The sequence below is a fragment of the Phalacrocorax aristotelis genome, chromosome 4 (genome assembly GCF_949628215.1).
Source record: "Phalacrocorax aristotelis chromosome 4, bGulAri2.1, whole genome shotgun sequence".
NCBI classification, from domain to species: domain Eukaryota; kingdom Metazoa; phylum Chordata; class Aves; order Suliformes; family Phalacrocoracidae; genus Phalacrocorax; species Phalacrocorax aristotelis.
The window spans coordinates 11,322,375-11,343,969 of NC_134279.1; the positions used below are offsets into that span (position 1 = coordinate 11,322,375).

General features: G+C 36.2%; 1 protein-coding gene across 4 annotated transcripts in view; it reads left to right on the forward strand.

Annotated features, from left to right (window-relative positions):
* Positions 1 to 19,102, forward strand: part of PCDH10 (protocadherin 10) — a 34,022-nt gene extending 14,920 nt beyond the window's left edge. Inside the window, exons 5-7 of one of the 4 annotated variants that reach the window (XM_075090255.1) lie at positions 13,044 to 13,133; positions 15,082 to 15,156; positions 17,491 to 19,102. In XM_075090255.1, coding sequence (XP_074946356.1) covers positions 13,044 to 13,133; positions 15,082 to 15,116 — 125 coding nt within the window. In that variant the 3' untranslated portion in view covers positions 15,117 to 15,156; positions 17,491 to 19,102. The remainder of the gene's footprint in view (positions 1 to 13,043; positions 13,134 to 15,081; positions 15,157 to 17,490) is intronic. The other 3 variants (XM_075090256.1, XM_075090257.1, XM_075090258.1) reach the window with 3 other exon arrangements.
* The last annotated feature ends 2,493 nt before the right edge of the window (positions 19,103 to 21,595 follow it).

Here is a 21,595-nt window from a genome sequence, read left to right on the forward strand (position 1 = left end):
TCGACAACAAAAGTAGCAGCTGATATTAGTGGGGGAGTTGCTCAGTTTTGTTTTCTGATGCTGGAGTATATTCACAGTTTTCTTGGATAGGTGGTTTAAACACTGTCATTGCCAGGCTAACAATTTTTTAAGACTAAAAGTCGAGAGAACTGTCCTAGGAGCTTCTTTTTATGACCGAGCAGTATCTTGCGAATAAACAGTATGTGTATTATTCTGAAGTAACTATTAACGTAGTTCTCTTTAAGGGTTTGGAAAGAAGATGACAAAACTTTTTGCCTTTGGTCTGATCGTCTCTCAGCTTACATAGTATCGACTTTTGTCAGGGTTCCTCCATGCCTTCTGTCTTGTTCCAAAATCTTGCCTCTTTCTTTAGTCACCTTTTGACTATGGTTGGGTGGCATGAAAGAGTGTGATAGATCTCAAAAAGACCTTCAGAATTCCTTTTGGAGTATGCGCCAGTTGTAGAACCCTTCAGTAATACTTTGATCTAATATGTCTTTTCATTCTATGTAGCAGCCTTCTGTATTTTATTAGAGACTGTAATCTCCTTGACTTCAAGAGTTTATGATGTTTATCTCATCCAAATAAGCCAAAGACATTAACATTGCAATACCAACCCTTTTTAAAGCAACAAAAGTCTTTTAGGACAGCAGATCAGGGTAAAAAAAAAAGAATCTCACTGAATGGTGTTAACTTACTTATTTTTATAAATCATTCAGTTGTTCTGAAAGGTGCTGCACTGGCAGTGCTGGAGGGTGAAGATCTTTGCTACAGGTCATTCTCAGCACAGACAGCTCAACTCTCCCTTCTTAATTAGCTGTCCAGGTATTTCAGTCCTTCAGAGGTCTTTTTACCACTTCACTCTAGATTTGCTTTACTGAAAGCTTCCAAATTTGGATACCAGTTCTGATAGGTGAAAGCCATTCATAAAAAACCTGTCCTGAGACAATCAGCTTATTTTGTGAAGGTTAAAATGTCAGGTGTCAATCATCTGGTCAGACTCTAAAGACCAATGTGAAATTTCACTTAGCTATGACCTAATGACTCATGACTCTGTCTTTCCCTGTCTGGTCTTCCATCATTTACCTCTAAGAAGCATTCTTTAGTACGAAGCTGTAATCTAGCAGTACTAATTTCATCTCTGTCACTTCACTTAAAAATCGAATTTTTGTAGCACTGATGATCTAATCACAACGGAGTTCTGATGCAGTACGTGCATTACAATGATGATTATATCTGGTGATACCACAATGGTAGTTCTGTTCTAGGCCTGAAAGTTTTATGTCAAATAACAAAGTAGTATTTATTTTATTGATGGGATTTATTTTATTGAGGGATTTTAAATTTTGTTCAGCTAACATTAAGTAGTACTGTCGAACAATGTGTTTACTTACAGACGTTGGTCTACTTTTTACACTTTTCTGGTATAAGGGCATAAAAAGTTGGAGGTAAAATGTCGGAGGTAAATTATATAAATGAATGAGTGGTATTATGTAATCCACACTTGAGAATCCGGATTTAGTTTTGCTTTTTTTCTTTGAACTTCAAAGCTAAAACTGCTACCAAAAAAGAGTATTATTTCTCCCTTCTATTTTTGCGTATTTACTATTTTCTTTAGCAAAATTTTAGATTATAATTGTGTAGCAAATAAGAGGAGCAAAGAAAAGAAAGTGAGCAAAATAGTTGTAGCAATGAGCAAATAATTCATTATTAATAATGTGTTCAGTGAATAAGGCAAGAGGGATGCATAAGAGGAAGCTGATTCAGGAAGGAGCTTTAGTTGAGCCACTGGGTAATTGCAGTTGTAATAAAACTAAATTCAGCTTCTTAACAAAGAAGATCATATCAAAATCAGTTTGTCAGTAGAATGATTTTTTTAAAAAGTGATTAAAATGTATGAAACAGCACCCTCATATTTAGCAAAAATACTGTATAAAAGTTGCAGCATTTATGAAGACTGCCATACAAAAAACTAGTAATGAAGAAGAAACACATTGCAGAACACAAAAACTACTTGAACTAAAAACGTCTCTTTAAAAAAGAAAGATTCATAAGCAAAATGATCAGAAAAGAGTGTAAGTTCTAGCAGGTAAACTTTAGGATAGCAATTAGTGGAGATAAGAGGGACTTCTTAAAGTAAATAGCCACAGGCATGCAAATAAATATAGACAGTTTTTAATATATCCAGTGTAGTAGGTTAGGAGAGAATTGGTGGGTCTCTTCAGCTGCAGTTAGCGAGGACAAGGACATTGCAGAGATCCTAAACTGTTTCTTTGCGTTTGTATTTACCAGAGGAGGGATGGAGAAATAAAGATGGGCATATTTAGGAAGCCACGCATCTCAGGTAACTGCTTCAAATAAATGTGCAAGACTGAGTCATGGAAGAGGATGTTGCTGAAAAATCGGCTAAAACAAATAGAAGGAAGTCAGTGGATTATGTGTTTCTTTGATTTTCAGTTTCTAACAAAAGCTAGTAACCAAAGAATGTCGCCAGTTGTGTTTATCATTAAAGAAGGTACTAGAAAATCTTGTAAATTAGAGACCAGTGAGAAACCTTAGCACAGGACATAAAATTGTAACTTGGGGGTTTTAGGAACAAGGTAGCTGGCATCTGTCCAGGAAAATTGCATAGGAAGATTGTCACTATTAGAATTCTGATAGTGTGGGTGAGAATTAATCAATAGAGTGTATTTGAACTGTCAAAAAAACCCTTTAGCACAACTTCTGTGTAATAGAAGAAGGTACTAAAGTAAGCAAGTGTTGTCATGGGGCAAAGCATTCCCAGACTCTTGGTGCCTAAGAGAAAAAAATCATAAGGATAAACGGAACATTTTGGCAGAAGCAGAGTTCCCCAAGTGTCTATGCGGAAATCCATGGAGTTTAAAAAATTGTCTGAAACAGAAATGAGAAAAAGGGGGTGGTCCTTGCAGATGCCTTAAAATAGTTTAGGACAGTCAAGTCTCTAATTGACTACGTGCGCCCACATGGTGTAGTGAGGCATGGTCAAGAAAACCCAGTCTTCTTCTGACGTAGCTTGCTCTGGAATTGAAAGCTGTGGAGCAGTGTCAGCACGATGGAATAGCTGAGCGAACTTACTCGCTTAAGCTGTGCCATTAGCGCAGTAGGTACAAATGGAAACTGGTGGCTCTACGTGGAGCTTTCACTGTGCCGTATGAGTGTATCTGACCGAGTTTGTGTCTGTTTGGTGATTCCTGCGCTGTGTTCCAATGGGTACGTTTGGTGCAGAACCTTAGAAAAGATAAATGAGGAAGGCGATGTATATTATCATGAGAAATTTGAACTTTTCTTGAGAAAAAACACCATGGAATAATTCCCTGAAAAGTGTCCCCCAATGTACAAAGCGAGCAAGAAGGAAGCAAAATGCCAGGTGGTGAAAAGGAATCGAACTGCAAATACACTAAAAAGGCGTTACAAAACCCTTACACAAAACATCACTATGTTGCTCTAGCCAGTCTATTCATTCCATAGAAATGCAGAGCATAACGGCAAAAATACTGAAAGAATTTCTATGCAAAGTCATATCAAGCTTAGGACTAATTAATTTAGACAAGCTGTGATAGGGACATGAAGTAAACAGGAGACTGCATGAAAACAGAGAAGGTAAGCTGGGCACTTTCATTGGCCGCTCTCAATAAATAACAAGAGAGCAGCAAGGCAGCAAAACAATTGAAGGGCAACCAGGTCATGAACTGATAAGATCATACACATTTGATAAAATGATACACATTTGACACAAATAATACAGTAATCTGTCGAATTTATGATTATGGGGTATGATTGAAACCAAAGGCTTAACAGTGGGGATTTGGGTGTTTGCTGCTTTGTTGTTTGAGGTTTAGGTCATTGCATGGATAAACGAAAACAGCAGCAGCTATATGACAAATTATAATGTAGAAAAAGGTATAAATCCTCATATTTGAAGGGGGTTCTTTATGTCCCATTATCAAATTTTCACCTTACTGGTCTAAGCCATTGGATTTATTCATATGCCAATTGCCACGTAAACATACATATTCTGTATATTATTCTGAGCAGAATACACCAAAAGTAGATCTCTCTGTACTAAACTAATATATTTTGAAGAATGTATTTTTATATATGTTTTAAGTATTCATTATGAATACAAGCTATAAAATTGTGATGGGATCAATAAATCGTAGGGTTTTTGAAAGCAATTTTCTCATAGAGTGACTCCAGGATTCTTCTAACTTGCATATTCTTCTTACTGCATAATGTACACTTATTTTTTCTTATTCACCCATGCGATTTGAACACTGCCTTTCTGCAAACAGTTAAGAAAATTTCATAATGACTTGAATGTTCATAAAACGTGAAAGAGATCCTGAATTTGACTGGAGAAAATAAAATAAGTGAAATAACATTGTTGAGGAAAACAAAATGTAGCTTTTGAACAATCCCTATATTTTTAAAATAGGTTCTAGCCAATTCTATCTAATTTTTCATTCAGTAGTGGTTATATTAGCCATTATTTTTGTAAGTATTTTTACTGTAGTGACCAAAAACCCTAATCCAAGATTCAAACTCTGTTGTACCAGATTCCGTAGGTTATCTAACAGAGACTATCTTCACAATGAATATCTGATCAGTCTGATTCTGATCTATTTTCTAATACTTCCAGCCAGGCCCTGAGATGGCAGCAGTAGGAATAGCACCATTACATCCATCTCAGTAGTGTTCTGGTCTTTTTTTTTTTAATTCTCGATCATTCTAGGTATGCATTTCTTTTATAATTATTTAGAGCTTCCCTAAGGTTACATACTGACGTTAGTGGTCGAACATTTTTTCTTCCTGTTAAGAGGTCAGGATTTTTTTTCATATATGAAAACAGTCAAATATTGCCATAATACCTTAACTTCCTATGTAGAAATGTTTATTTTGCTCTAAAAAAATTACTTTGGCATAGCTCAGTCTTCTTTGGAAGCAGGTTAAAATAAACTACACAGAGGTACAATTTACTACACACAATAGCAGTATTTATAGAAGGAGACTTGCTGGAATAATAATTGCATTCTAGAGTAGCCCCCCAATTAGCTCTGCAATATTTTCTACATACACGCAAGCATCTTCATCTTCACTGATAAAACTATGTCATTATCACAGTAATTATTGCCAACACCATCAACATATTTTATGCATGGATCAGGATTTTATCATGTTAGGTATGACGTATACATGGAGAGAGAATAAAAGAGTTGGCCGCCTAAGCAAGGTGCTTTGGAAGGGAAAAGACCCCTGTCTTTGGCTAACTCTTTTGATTGACAGGGCATAGTTACTAAACATCAGCACTACCCTTGACAGATGCACATGGGTCTAGGCTTGCAGTATCAAATGATTTGCATTGAGACTTGTTTGTATCATCCAAAAAATTCAAAGGTAAGTGTGTCCCCATTCCATGCCTCTGTTTCTTAGCCCGGATAGCTGTTGACTCGCTCTGCAGCAGAGGTACCATGAAGGTCTGGATGCAGGCAAGGAGATGGGGCTTGGCTCTGAGCACAAGTCCCTCTGTTTATGTGAAAGTATAGATGTAGTCTAAGGTTCTCGTCCTACAAAATATTTGTGACCTGCTCGACTTGACCTATCCAAGTCAAGTTGGTTTACAAATAAAACTGAAAAGCTTTCAAAAGTCTTTGCACAGTTGAATGTTTAGGAATTGGGCCATCAATTTACGTCAAATCGACTACCACAGAACTAGCACAAAGAGCGGTTTAACGTACAATCATTATCCATCTCCCTGAATTAGATTAGAACAAATGACCTAGAGGAGAAGAATGTTCATGTCTGTATACTGTATACTGGGACACATTGTCTCACAATCCTTTGATTATTTTTCAAAGGAATAAAAAAAGTGCATGTAAATATTTTTGGGGTATTTTGATCTAGTTAGGATCATAAAGGCCTATATCTGTATGGCAGGATATGTAACACAATATTTTCTGCTGATGTTTAACATAAACATATGAAGAGATATTTTAAGCAAGAAGTTTTTACTATTTTGGAAAACTCTCCCCCCCCCCCCCCCCCCCCAAAAAAAAAAAAAAAAGAAAAAAAGGAGGAAATTACAATTTTGTACACTTAATATGATGGAAGAATAATCTTCTTTGGTTTTTTGTTTAGATAGATCTCATTTTTAGAAACTATTTGTGTAGTTTTATCACAGCTATGATAAGACATTATTGCATTACATTTGCATGAACATACATAGCAGCTATTTTGAATGGGTCACTTGATTAATTTTTAAAAATGAGGCCTGTCTACATTTTTTCCTTTTAAAATTAGCCTGCTTGATTTCTAATAGAGATCGGGTAAGCTTGTGAGCTGTCTGATCCCTTCATTAATCATTTTTAACTCAAGTAAAAGCAAACAAATTAGCACCAATAAGTTGCATGTGCATATTACAGTTCTTGGGATAAGAAGAAGGAAAACATTGTAATGCTGGATTAAAAAAAAAGAAATTGCATTGAAATGCAATTTTTTATTGGTGTGAATAAACAAATGCATAGTAAAAGAGTTGTTTATTACTGAATAGTACAGTTTTGTGCTCAGAAAGGATGTTAAAATTGTATTTTTCAACTTTAAATCTGATCCACGTAGCTGAATATCCTGCATACTCTGTCACAGACAGTGGAACTTCTCACTTACATTCAGGAATTTATCTCTGGGACAGCATACAGCTCTCATTTCTGCACAAATGAGAATGACTTTATACATGCAAAATTGCTCAGCAAAAATGGAGGCTGAGCTGAAAAGCCAACATCTAATAATGCTAAGAAACCTAATTGAATATTTTTCCTTTTCTAAAAAGTCTAATAGAGCATTCCCATTTTTGCTGCACCTGAAATGCTACAAGATGTATTCGGTTGTATCTGAAGTGGCAAACTTTAGGTGTATCTTCTCTATTAGGTAAATAAAGCTTACAAAACAAAAAACCCAAAGCTGAAATAAAATTGAAACAGGTAATACTAATTGAAGTATAATAAGGGGAGAGCAAGATTACGTTGTATTTCTACTCACTGTAGGTCCTTTATGGTCTTGAATAAACCACTTATAATGATTCTCATGATTCGCAACAATCACAATGATTGTTGCATAACTTCCAAAAGGTATTTTTATCTCACATTCATGACTGGTTTGCATTCTTCATCTGAATGCACTCCTCTTGCAGCCATCGTTCAAAGGGAAGAACACTTACAGAGTGTTACTGCAATAACAGAAAGGAAACAGGTAATTCAGAAAGCAAAATTAGAAAGGAATATATAAATATGCAAACATGACTTGGCTGTAACCCAGTAAAACCTATAAATTACATTATTTTAATCAATTTTCATGAAAATAATGGATATAAGAAAAATAAATAAGCCTTCTTTTAATTTTAAAGCGCAGGTGTTAGCTCTTACATTTAAATACTATTTGCTTGGATCTCTTGATGTAATTGTGATCTTGGACAGATCTAACAGTAACCTGTACTGTCGAAAATAATGATAACAAAATGTACCTGTTATTAGGTTTGCATAGCATCTTGTATCTTAAATGACTCTAGAGCTCTTTGCAACTACAATGCAGAAAAACAACTGAAAAAGTTTAAAAAACTTGAGTAACTTTTATTTGAAAGAAAATTATATTTTTATTTTGTCTTAAAAATATTTCATTTCAACTATTCCTTTTCCACTAATAACCGTAGAAGTCTGTATTTGCCGGTTCTGACTGGAACACGTAGAAGTCTATATCTGACTATCTCAGACCGGTGCTATATTTATTCATTTGTCAATTTTGAGAGTCCTTATGTCTGCCGTGAATATACCATCTGTGGAGATTTTCTTTTTTTTAAATAATGAAATACCATTTTCTGTGTTCCTACCAGTGGAATATGAAAAAAACAAGCAGGAAGTTTGCTTGAAACTTCAGGAGTAGTTTTTGAGATCCCTGTGTAACACTGGTTTAAAATTCCAAAATGCCTCTTGTCCTATAAATTTAAATCCTATGACAAAGGTAATTTAGCCCCTTATGGACGTCTCTTTGGAAAGCAATGAGATGTTTGCAGTTAACATTTTCAAAGGCACTAAAGTTATTTATTTTTGATAGGCAAATTCTATTCATTATGAATAAATGCTGTTCTTAAGTGTACAACCTCCTTATTGTGACAGTCAGGAGCTGGAGAATTGAATGTGAGCTTAATCTTGGGTCCACGTGCAGCAAAGCATTTTCCTCTCTGCTTGCCTCTATCTGAGGAACTCCTTGGCCTGCACAGCAGAAGAAGTTATCCTTGTTTCTGGCTCTTTTGCTGCACATAACTCTGATTTTCCACTGTCATTTCCACTGCTTTAATTTTTGAGGGCTTCCCTTCCTTTTTTTTTTTTTTTGTAAATTTTCTTGACCAAAGGAGGGAAGATAGGGAAAGCCATTTAAAGAATTCAAAAAATAGCCAGTAAAAGAAGGAACTGCAAACTTACGGTGTTTGGACATGCACACTATAGGGATTGGTGTTGCTGTTTTATCTGGCAAACCTGTAAACAGCTCTATTTGTACACTAGCCACTGAGAATCCACAGTTTCATGCTAGCAGTAGGATGACTGCTGCTGGGAAGGAGCTGTCAATATATTTAATTTGTTTTAGAAACATAGTATGGTGAAGTCAGAAGAGTGAAAAATGATGTATTTGGTACCTTCTTGTAAGACAGGCAGTAGAAGATACAGACAATTAGAATATAATTTTTAACTTCAATATCTAATAAATTGTTGGAAGAACTAAATACAATGATAGTAATCAATGTGGATTCACTGAAAATCCAAACTCCTAAGGTAATTTAATTTCTTTCTTTGATAGGATAATTGTCTTTATTGGTTGAAGAAAACACAGTGGACATGGGGAAGCAAATCTTCAGAACTTGCTTCCTAAATTCTGCCTGAAAGTAACGCGCATGTATGAGTTGCAAGAGTAAATCTGCATTTCTTGCATACACATGAATCTATTTTGTATGTGTAAATGATGTTACTTTACATGACATTTTCACAGGTAATCAGGAGTAATGTGGATTAGAAAGAAAAAAAAATGAATGCAGAGTAGATTCACCAAAGAAGTTACGGGGATGACAGACTCCTGTTTTAGCAAGTGACCCAAGTCCTCTGACTCTAACTTTTCACCTCCAGCATCATGGCTGCATTCAGCACTGGAAAAGGATTCATTACGAAAATGCTTGAATGCAACCTATCTTTATTCATAAGGAATTTGTAGATGCTGATATTGTGGATTCATCTTATGTCAGAGTAAACTTCTGTCACTTTGTGACTTCTTTAGTTGCCTATTTGTGCTTTAATTTGACATCCATCTACTCTCAAGTGGAATTTAGATGACAATTGAATGTAGCTGCACACAGCTGTGGGTATTGATAGGAATCGAGATCTAAAAAAGTTCTTGCTTACAAATGAGGTGCAGTAATAGCCTTTTTTCTGCTCTGCTCGAGTTGAAGTGCTGTGTGCTTTGTACTTGCAATATTCTTTACGTCCAATATGGCTACACTGCTTCTAATTAATTAAACAGGATCCTTCCCAGCACTGGAATGTTAGGGTCTGTACTCTTACACACTCTGGCATGCCTTCAGCCTGTGTCAACTAGCTTTCTTCCCTAACAAGCCCTGGACATGGTGCGGGCGTCCAAACACGGGCCAGAGACCATTCCTGAAAGCAGACCGAATATGATCGCACTATATGGCCCCCATATACTGCTTGATATGGCTGAGAAATTTTAATAATGTGGATATAAATCATTCCATTCTGGTAGTCTTAAGTGACAAAGAATGGTCATGGGCAAATTTCATTCATAGATGGAAACTGAGCCAATATGGCTTTCTGAATAAGAGAATCTTTGAAGGGATTGTGAGAAGTTTATATGATACTCTTAAGTATGTTATCCTGGTAAACTGGGAAGGACTCTCTGAAACCTGAGTGTATGCTGCTCATGAAAACCAATGTTAAGTACTGTTGCTTTAGAAATGGAAAATAAAACCTTCACAAAAAGAGCGGGGACGTACCTGCCAGATCCTAATGCCACCTAATCCCTGCTAGGAGAGGGAGGGGGTGGAAAAAACATCATGGCAAAGGTAAATTGCAGAGGAATACACAGTGTGATGCTGATGTAATACTGTAATGTGTGTTACCTCGTGTAAGAACAAGTAAATTTAATTATTTCAGGCAAAATCCAGCATGATTAATTTAGGCACCTCTGAAGGCCACCAAACGGTGACTTGTACATGCCTGCTTCTCCCTTGAATCTATAGGGAACTTAGGCACTTTAGAGCAATTTAGGAGGAATGGTTCATATCCCTCCTCTTCTCCCCAGGGCACTGAAAATGTTAAGTCACATTGTAGCCAGCCTTTAGTGTATTCTGCCTTGGTTAACTCTCAAACTGACATGTTCATTTTCAGGCTTGTCAGCTTAAAGAGAAGTATATTGTAGATTTCAGATTAGTACAATCAAATGGTGAATTTGGGGGGGGGGGGGGGGGGGGGAACCTAAAACCACACAGAAGGTTGAGGAGAAGAAATGATTTTTGTGTACAAATACATAAGTGATTTCTATAAAAAAAAAAAAAAAGGAATCAAATACTGGTATTGCCAAGGATACTACCAAAATTATTAGCTTACAGTGCCCCAGGAACAATGTGAATTTGCTACTAGAACATGTATGCAGTTAGAATAAGTTGTTGATGGAGAATTCAGAAATATTCTTAGGGAATATGCTCCGTGCTAAGCTTGAAATACATCAGGAATAATTTAGGAGTTATTTAATTGGTCTTAATATAGTACCTGATTATAAGAACTCTTGCAAAATTAAATATTCCATGATTCTCTAAATATAATGGTGATGTCATGTATTATCTTCTGTGTTTTCAGGTAGATAATACAGTTTTAACAGTACAGAGAGACAAAAATGCTTTCTTCTGCTCACTGTACCTTGTGGGGAAACTGTCTTTAGTATTTTTACGGTACATTATACAATATAGCTTAGCGCTTTCTGTACTGAATTGTAGTAACTAAAAAGCATTGTTTCTGTAGTAAATAATGGCAACCAGAGATAAATCAAATCTGACATGTACTACGCCACTGGGCTGTTGCTGGCAGTGAAAAAAAATATGTCAGCATTTAGAACAGAAAATCAAATGCACATAAAAGTACCTTATGTGCCATAGAACATTGATGACAAAATCCAGGACCTGATTCAAAAGAAAATCCTTCTTAATCGTGTGTTTAATGTAAAGCACATGTTGATTAAGGTCAGTGCTTCAACTTAAGCCTATGCTTGAGGATAGTCCTAAACAGAGAGAAATTTTATCTGGCGCTTCCATGAACTGGGACTAGGATACTTAATCTTAAGACCTTAAGTACTTTTTTTTTTTTTTCTCAGAGAATCAGCTAAGTCCAGGTAGAATTTAAATCTCAGAGCACTCAATAGCACCTGAGAAACATTATTTCAGTGACTGTCATGGTGTATCAACGTTTGTATCGGGTATCCCACTGCCGTATGAAAATAGTTACCAAGACATGTTCCAGACATCAAAAATGGCTTTTAAGTATGTATTTTCTGATCTTGAAATGAAGCCAATAGAAGTGGCAATATGTGTCAGTCAGAAATTTGGTCAATAAACTTTTTTCAAAAAAGAGTGGTAGTCTGTTTAAGTTGTCGATACAGAAAACACTATGTTCAAATTCGTAAAGTGGCAGTTTTGTACTAAAGTGCAAAGGACAAACAAAGCTCTTTCCCCCTTTTCATGCAGTAGGTAATACTGTTTGTCATCTTTACTAGATTATGGTCAGTGCAGTGTCCACCACTGTCAAATTTTGGCTTGGCTGGGAATCACTGTTTCTTGAACTGATTTAAATGAATATAGACATGGAAATGAATGCACTTAATGCAAGACAAAAGGAAAGGACAATGTATGTGGTTACATTGTTTACTTTATACAAAAGGCAGCTTTTTGGCATAATCATCTTTGTTCCAGAAGTAAAGACGTATTCTCAAAGGAAGAAAAGATTTTAATGGTCTGTGGGTTTATTTATTTAGCTAAAAGCAAGTCTGTTTCCAGAAAAGATTCAGTACAACAATTATAAACTTTTGCATTTTGGCCTACTTTATTTATTCACAGCCTGAAGACCTAACGCTCACAACTCTAATTTTTTTTTTCACATGAGATCTGGGTAATTGTACCCATCAGTCTAAACACTGTTTGTTTATTTTAGAAACAATATTTATATTTTGGGTTTTGCAGATGCCAGAGAGAAGGTTTCAGTCATATCGAATTCTGTGTCTTTATTAGGGACAAATTCCGCTTTGGTGCAACTTACATGATCATGTGCAGGAGCTTCTCCTGCTGTCCCTGTCTTGTCAGATGCCAGAAATGGCCAGACACAATGTGGTCACGTTCTTACCTAACTCCCTCGGTGGCCTCCAGGAGCCTTCAGGCATATACAGAAGCACATAAACAGTGGCCACGGGAGCCAATGGGCTCACTGACATTAGGGGAGAGTTGGCCTTTATATTTCTTTTTTATTTTTTAGAGTACAAAAGTAAGTATGTTCCATCTTCCTTTTTTTTTCAACTATTTGATATAATACAGAGTTAACAAAACCACATTAATTGTGTAAAATGTAAGAGGGGCATCTGGATCTCAAGGTATGTTGTCCAGGTGTGCTCTGCAGAATACATAGATCTAAAGCACAAAGTCTCTTAACTAAAGCCGTGAAAGAAAATAAAGTTCCCCATAAACTAACTCATGAGGAAAACATGTATGAGAAAAATATTATTTTCATATTTGTGTACCAAAGTTTATCAAACTGGATAAGACAATCTCTTTTTATAATGCCATTAGTGGAGTTTTCATAAAGTATTATTAGCAATGCTTTAAAAAGCTTCTTTAAGTAATAGCTCATTAAAAACAAAAAAAAACTTTATGGATTGCAAAAGATACTGAATTGACACCTGCAATGACTGGAATACTTTTTTATCCACAGAACATGGGTGGCAGCAGAGTAAACCCCATCCTACATCCCCCAGCCCCAGCCGTGTGTCTCACCCTTTACCTGGATACACCACTACAAAGGGTGAGGGAGCTATGGTAGTTTACTCTGCATTCCCATTCACTTGTTGACCTCTTTCCAAAAATATAGTTGCTGATAACTGAACTAGCACTTCAGGTTAACTGAAACAGCCAGGTTATTTCGTATAGAATACCTCCTACCGCTACTTAAATCCTGGTCTCTCTTCAATTGGGCTGAGTTAAAACAAGAATGCTGAATTTGCAGTCTGTCGGTTGTCACCAGAATTATCTATTCCTGGCTCTGTCAAAGCTAATGGGACTTGGTGAAGGGCAATATTTCATCTGCTACAGTTAACGTATAGACTGTAAAGCAAACCATAAAAATATAAAGAGAGATAAAATTAATAATGCAAATTTAAAACCAACATTGCCATAATATATATGAGGTAATTAACTCTTTTGAAATTATTGTTAATGACAAGTGAAAGGCATTCACTGTAAAGCCTGAATAGCTGGGCTATTTCTGAGTGGAATGCAGGAGGTTACAGCCTCCCGTAATCTCTGCATCAGTTGCAGTGTTGTGTGGGGACCACCTGATCCGCATCAACGTGGCGTGGTGAGGCACACCTTTTTTTTGCAGGGGACCCACAAGAAAACACGTGCTGCATTGAGTGCTTGCATAGAAGCCCATATCTGAAAGCCCATATGAAGACAAATATTACTTAGATGTTGTGCTAACTTACAGCATTTGGATCTGAAATAGCAAGATAACAGTTTACGTACTGGCTTTCCCCCCTGTTCTCCTGTTGCATAGCTTGCTTTGATTTAAAAGAGAGATTTTAGGTTCCAGTGTCATCTTTCTCCTAAGTGAAGGGGGACCAGCAGTATTTCTGTAACAGTAGCAGCATGCCTGGCATTTGATATTCTTTGGAGATTTTTATTATCTATGGGTTCATTTGGATCTTTAGGCTGTTGGCACTTGGGGGAACTCAGCAGTCATTCTGTTACACCGGACACAATGCTGCGGGAGTTTGTGGAGCTCTCAGAGATAGTATGGAATGAAAATGACAATAGTTAGAAAAGGTATAGAATGAGTCTTCTTTTGCTGCTGTGGTTGCCAGCTGTGGCGGGATGCAGTGGGCCTTCTCTCCATCCTAGTTAGATCAGCTAGCAATACTAAGCAGGGGGGAAATTTTATTCAGGAGTTTGAAGGTCTTCCAAGTACAGGCAATCGCTTCTAGGGTTTGCCAAAAGAGATGTGTATGACTGTATTCATGGCTGTAAAGTAGTGGTCTGACATGAAGTTTGGATGCTATAGGATGATTCACAACAGGGTGAAGGGAAGATTTAGTAAAGAGACTAGGGCTTTGCAGTATTTCCTGTTCATTTCTGATTCATAAGCTAGGAATAATCATTGCATACTTTATTTTCTCTTTTCTGTTTCTTATGTTAGTGCTTTTCATTCCGTTTTCTGTTCATCTACCTCTGATGTCTCTACATGTCTTCTCTTGTCAGGAGGCTTACTAATGCCTACCAAGGAACAAATGAATCTTAATGTATTTTTTCTGGGTTTTATTTGCAGTTTTTATTGCAATTCCATACAAATTTTATGCATTAAGCGCTCTTACTGTAGCACTCAAAATCTTTGTTAAGGTCTCTGGGGAAGGATCAATAGTCAGTACAGAACAAATCGTGTACCCTAAGAATTTTAATTGGAATACCTGTGATTAGTTAATCATCTTGTTCACCTCAAACACTATTAGAATATATGTACAAATAGTAGGATTACATTAACAGAATTGTGAAACTGCTTATTACTAAAACCCTCTTTCTAACTAATATCCGTACTCACACAGACTTAAAGCTTCCCTATGCACTAGTTTGAGAGTTCTGAACAGGAGATAAAATAGGGCTGAAAGAGAGCTGTGATCTCAGAGGAGATATTAGGCACCAGAAATTATGGTGTTCTTGTTCCAGCTCTTACACTGACTCTGATACTTCCATTTCTATAGCACTTGCCATCTCTGGATCTCAAAGTGGATTATAAAGAATAGTGATTTAAACCTTCCTGCACCTCTAGGAGATAGGTAAGCAATATTATTCCCATTTTACAGATGGAGAAATCGTGATACAGAGAGGCTTAGTGTTTCTGATTGAAGTTTATTTATGAACACACATGCATGCACACACACAGAGCCAGAAACAGATGTCAGAACTTTCATTGCCCTCTGTTTTAAGCTAAGTCCATCCTCCTTTCCATTTAACCTCTCTGATTTATATTCCCCATCTGTAAAAGGACGGAAACTGGTATAGACATGGAGAGATTTGCTTGCACATAAATTTCTGTACCAATACAGAAAAGAAAAAACATAGAGGACAAAAGTTGCCTTTTAAAGCCAATGCATTTATGTGTTGGCAGAGGATATTTTAGGATTTGGGAGAAGGATTTTTATAGGTGGGAGAGTTGCAGGTTTTCTGCACCCTGATGGGTAAAGTTTAGTTATTGCTATAAAATGGCCCAATTGTTTTGTAATATAAGCATATTAACTGATATGTAAAAATTTAAAAGTACACTCATTTACAAGGCAAAAGACTAGACACAGCCAGTAACTCAGTCTCTGTATTATCTGAAAGAATATCATAACCAGATTTTGCTGTGCACCTCAAGTGCCACATCAATGTCACCAATGCTCTGCGTCAGACAGGAGCAGAAGGACAGCAGTGCTGCATGAAAGCAGCGGTCGCCCCGGCTGCATATCTGTGTAGTTTTCTCCTGTGAAAGTCCTGCTATGTCTGCACTGCAGCATGAGCTCCTCAACGGCAGACAGCAATCTAGACTACCGTATTTACATATTTACAGGAGAACTGAAATTATTAGTCAACTTTTGGGAAAAGTTTTGAAGATCAAATCTGAAGTCTTGTTATTGTTATTACTATTATTGGAATGATTGCTTCTTGTAATATTTAAAAAGATATTTTAAAACATGTCTAGAAACTTGATTGGTCTGATCATATACTGCATCAAAGCATCATGAAGATTCTGATCTCATTAATCTTAATGACAATGTTAAAAAAAAAATCTTGTGGAAGCTTTTAAAAATCCTTTCTAATTCTGCTACTAATTTGCTACAGAATTGAAACATCCAAAACATAATATGTTAGATGTTTTAATTTTTATGTTAATAACACATCCGGCAATTGTCCCCATGTTGAACAGATAGCTCATGCAGAAACGTTTTTTGCATTTTTCTGCGTGCATCCTATGGCATAGGCAGGCTAGATCAGACGAACGTACAACACCCACATTAACATTCTCCTGTAAGTAATCTAACTTCCCTGTGATACAGTAGATATATTTCATATGTTTACTAGTGAATATATACAGTGAATAAGTATGGCTAATGTACATATTTATGTTAAATGGAACGGAGACTGGATGTGTCTGTGTGTCAGCATGCAAGCATCAACATGTATATATGGCTGGCTTGATTCAAAGATTCATTCTAAAGTTAAGATTCCTTTTTCTTTTAGTTGTAACACTTCATGCAGCAAAAATATACTGAATTTCAGGTAGGGATTTAGTTGATTTGGAGCTAAGGTAAAACCTGATTTTATCGTTACAAGCTTTACTAAATAATGATGATGATGATGATGATAATAATACTTCAGCAAGTGAGTTAGTTCCTTGTCTCAAATTCATGTGAGACAGAGATCAGAATTTAACCCAGGGTCTTCCTGAACGCTAGAACAAATCATTTGTTACCTTTGCTCCCAATTACAGTTAAAATGGCCAGTGTCTTGAGGTAATATAGCTACCACAGCTGGTGGATTAGGATATGGGTTTGCTAATGCATTGACCTTCCTTGTCTGTGTAACACGAGTTAATTTCCAGCCTGACAGTAAATGCTGAAATTTGAATTGTAGCACTAATGCACCATTTCTTCGTCTCTGTCAAACCAGACTAAAGGGTTGTTGGGTGATGAGGATAATGGTTCACTTTGAAAGAGAAGGAAAACCAGCTTCTGAATGTTTGGGGGATTCTAGATCTTGCTTCAACTAACAAGCTGAACTAGAAAAAAATAGGCTTGGAAATTCCAGTAATATTGAACCTGCAAGTCTGACTATTTGCCTTGTTCTTATACCTATTCTGTATAGGCACATTGGAATACTTGCCATGACATGTTAGACAGAATAATAAAACAGCATGTGAAGTTTGGTTTTCAGGCTATCAAGCCTCAGAAAGACTTTTCTCTGAAAAGTGAATCAACATTAAACTGTTTGCTACAATGGGAATTTTAAGTGACAGTTTGTGGCAAGTTTTGCTTGTTTCTCTACACTCTAAGAATTACTAAACCTAAGAACTGTTGGAGACTGACTTTTTTTCCCCCCCTCTCAGAAGTGTCTTTCTTTCTTTCCCGCAGCACGGAAAAGGATATGCTAGTCACTTCTACAGGACTTACCTGAAGCAGCATGATTTGCACAAAAGTCGACCAACAAAAAGCATCAACTTTCAACTTCATTATCTTGGCCATCCAGTTCTGTGTAACTGAAGGATTTGTGTGCTGTTGGAGACATCATGGCCAACAATAGGACCTAATTGCTCTCAGCAGGCCTGAGAAATGAGTTGAAATGTGTAGAACTGTAGAAACTTCAGAGGTAACTGATCTTGCCTCTCTGATCAGTGTGTGCCTGTTTACAGCACTATATATCTTTCGCTCTCCAAAATGTCACTGAGCCCTTTAGATGTTTATATTCACCACAAGAAGCCAATCATACAGATAAAAGAAATGTGCATTATAAATGCAATATCACTGTTTTAAACTTGACTGTTTTATATTATTTTTGTGTGATCGAGTGTTCCCCAAACTATTCCAACTTTACAAGAGAGATTGTGATCATGTTCTTTTCACCCGTGGGTCATAAAAATGTTGTTAATCTGAAGACCCACAAAATTATCAAAGACATTCTGTAGTTTATACACCGTGTTGCAAAGTGTTTACTGTACTATTTCAAAGCTTCTAAATAAATATAAAATATATATATATTATATTATATATAATTTTCCGAAAAACGTGGTACAACTTAGTTGATTTTTAAATGGATTCATACAGTCTACACCATACACTAAAGTGAGAAGGTAATTCAGGGTTCCTAAGCTATCCTTGCTAAAAACAAAAAATAAAATAAACCTTTAATAGTACTTCCCCAATATTCGTATTTTGGTCAATCCTGTTTTTCTTGTTGAAAAAAAAAAAAAAAAGCTGTAAGCAACAACATTTTGTCTAAAAGTTGTAATGAATTTTCAATGCCAAAGATGCAGCTGTCAATATTACCAGAATGAGCGCTATGTACTATCAGAGGTATAAATCACTCTCCATTATTTTGATTATATTTCTACGGTTTTTAATTTGGAATCACAAAATCTTTTATATGGCTCTATAAACTCACCTGTATATGTTGTTAAAAAGAACACTGGGTGTCTGTACATTTTGCAATGTAAGATATAATGTAAGTGAAGTTAAGTATTTTAAGAAAATCATCCCAAACTCGTAAGTATGCATACATACATACGTACATACACACGCACAAACACCCACGCATCTCTCTCTGACATAGTTTTGTGAAACTATACAAATATATTGCCTAAAAATATTTCTCTTGTGGCTAGGAATAGTTGTTGATAGAATTCAAATTACAAAGGCAAAGTATATGCCAAATTATTGACTCTCTTATCACAAAGGAGATTTGAAATTAAGAACATGGCACATTCTCAGCTGACACCTCTCCCGTTGGAGTTAAAATGGGGTTGGCTACCATCTTTGTTGGGAAAAGGATTAAGCCCTTGCATATAATCTTTATGTTCTGTAATAATTCTGTGGTCTGAAACGGTATCTTAGAGCGTTTCTTTTCTATGAAATATTGAAAAAATTAAAATTTCAAAGGTAAAGGTTAAAATTACTTTCATGTCCATGGAGTTTAAGTACCATTTACTAAATGTAAAAATCTAGTAAAACGTTTTTTTCTTTTTTTTTTCTTTTTGTGATGTGTTTTTTTTCCCCACTGTATCTTAATATGTCAAATATTGAAAACAAACGAGAGAACACTGTGTTACCAACCAATGCCTAGCCAAATTCGACCAGATTCCTAGTGATGATTCAATAATAGAGTAAGACAAGAGAAAACCTCTCACTGAGTGCAGTGGAATTTGGATCATGCCGTTATATAGAAATTCTGATATCCCCACCAATGCTGCCACAGGACGAATGTGTGAGAAGCTGAATTCAGCCACTGCTATGTCATAATAGGGTTTGGGTCTCTTCCTTTTAGGTTGTGGTTTTTTTGTTTTGGTTTTTTTTTTTTCCTGTTTGGTTTTGGGTTTTTTTGTTATAATGACAGTGTCTATTAGATAGAAGTATATAAATCACCTGTATGGAAACCATCCTGCTATGGATCCAAACAAGACTCCCGATGAGTTTGTGAGAGCTCTTTGTACCGCTACTGGACTGAGCCCTGAAGTTGTTAACTGAATACTCCGAACAAAAAAATAAGCTTGTTAAATGCTTTTAATGTGTACATCTAGCACATTTGTATAACTACAAAATATTTTGTGGGATCCTTTTGAAAATTTATATATTATACCAAACACAACCAAAAAAAGCCCCAACAATAGCTTTTGATTTGAGCAAACACAGCAGTGAAGTGTTTCCTAGTCTAGGTGACGAGGACTTCTAGTCATCTACAGGCTTTGTTAATTTCTTGAAGAAAAGCAATGAAATTCGTGACAAATATTTCATTTAAAGGAGTTTGTTAAATTTGTGTTTCTGCTTTTAAAGCAAGAAAGTCCTTCCCCTTCTTAGAACTGTTTTTATTTCCAAGTATCTCTTTAATATTAGACATATACTGTAAAGTAAGGTTGTTTTCAGTCTTTGGGAAGAATGGGAAATGTTTTTCCTTTCTATTTCATGGACAGTTGAACTGTTTTTATTTACTGAAACTGCCTTCACATTTTGCATGCCATTTTTTCTGAAAGACTTAACCACATCATACTCTGTCACTCATTTCCATACCTGAACTCTTTCCATGAACAGTGTGTGTGATATACATACCTTTTTTTTTTTTTTGTTAAATGTTAAATAATGTAGACATTGGTCCATGTATGCACAGAAATCCTGAGTTCCTTGGGAGAGTCCCAGAGGGAATCATGATAGGATGCAGAACTGCTGAGGAAAAGGAAGGTTTTAAGTACTACAGCCCAGGCCCCCGAGATATTTAAAGATGGAGCTTTTGACAATTTCCAGAGCTCACTGTGAATTTCAGTATGATAACATTTGACGACACAAGCTTTAGGACACATTAAGAAACAGTACATAGCTGCTGTATCCCAAGAAAAGTGCTGAGAAGCATATTGGGCAGTACAGAGGCTCAATTTCTCCCATTTCTTTGTTTTAGTGGGGAAGATACCTGTTGCATCCAGCCAACTCCCACTGAAATTGGCTTGTCAGCATCTCCCATATATTTCATCCTGCTGCTAGGTGCCTATCTGCACTGATAGGTATGTAAATGCCTTTAAACACTAGCTTTTGTATTTGTCTCTTCCTTTAAGCTTATGGGATGCAAATGTCTAAGGACTCTGATTTGCATATTGGACACAAATGTAAACTGAAGTAGTCAGAAAATGTTCAGATTGGATACCAAGGGGAAATATCTATACCCATAAGCTGGGATAAGGAAGGTTCTGAAATCTTCATTAAAGGTTTTCAAAAATAATTCAAAAAATACCTGTCAGGGATGATATAAGTGTACTTAAACTTGCCTCAGAGAAAAAGCATGGACGAGTCTCTCAGTCCTGTTGTTCTACCATGTTCCTAGTAGGGCATGCTAAGCTGTGGATCTGTACATAGCTGTAGGGATAAGGATGTTCTATCCTTCAGTTAGGTATCAGAAGCAACATTTAATGTTTAAATTTACAATTTATGAGCATAATAGAACAACCTGTCTGTGTGAAGAACTGTCTTTGGAGTAAATTCGAGTTCCAGCACAGAAGACAGGATCTTATAAAGATAACAAAATGGAATCAGATCCGTAAATCTCTTTCTTTTTCTTTCAATTCCTGATTTAGATATGTAGCAATGGGTTTCTAAGCAGCTTGCCTATTCAATTCCTTCAAAACCAGACTTTAGTTTCCTCTAGACAGGTTCTTCCAAAACTTAGAACTACTAAAACATTTCACGACTTGAAATAAAATTCCAATTATTTAATGCAAGCTTTTACTAAGCTGCCTATTAAGAGAAAGAGAAAAAGAAAAGATGGATTTCCATTAATATATTCTCAGCTGATTTGAACAAGGTGTAGTAATTATTCATCAGTATTGTTACAAAATTAAGTGGAATGACAATGCACAGATAAATACGATCTGTGAAGATTATGCTTCCTGCATTATAGTCACTCTATATGTGTGTGGGGAAGTGTGTGTGTGTGTATATAATTATAGTTCAAAATCTGGTAAGTTGCCACTGGATTTTTTTC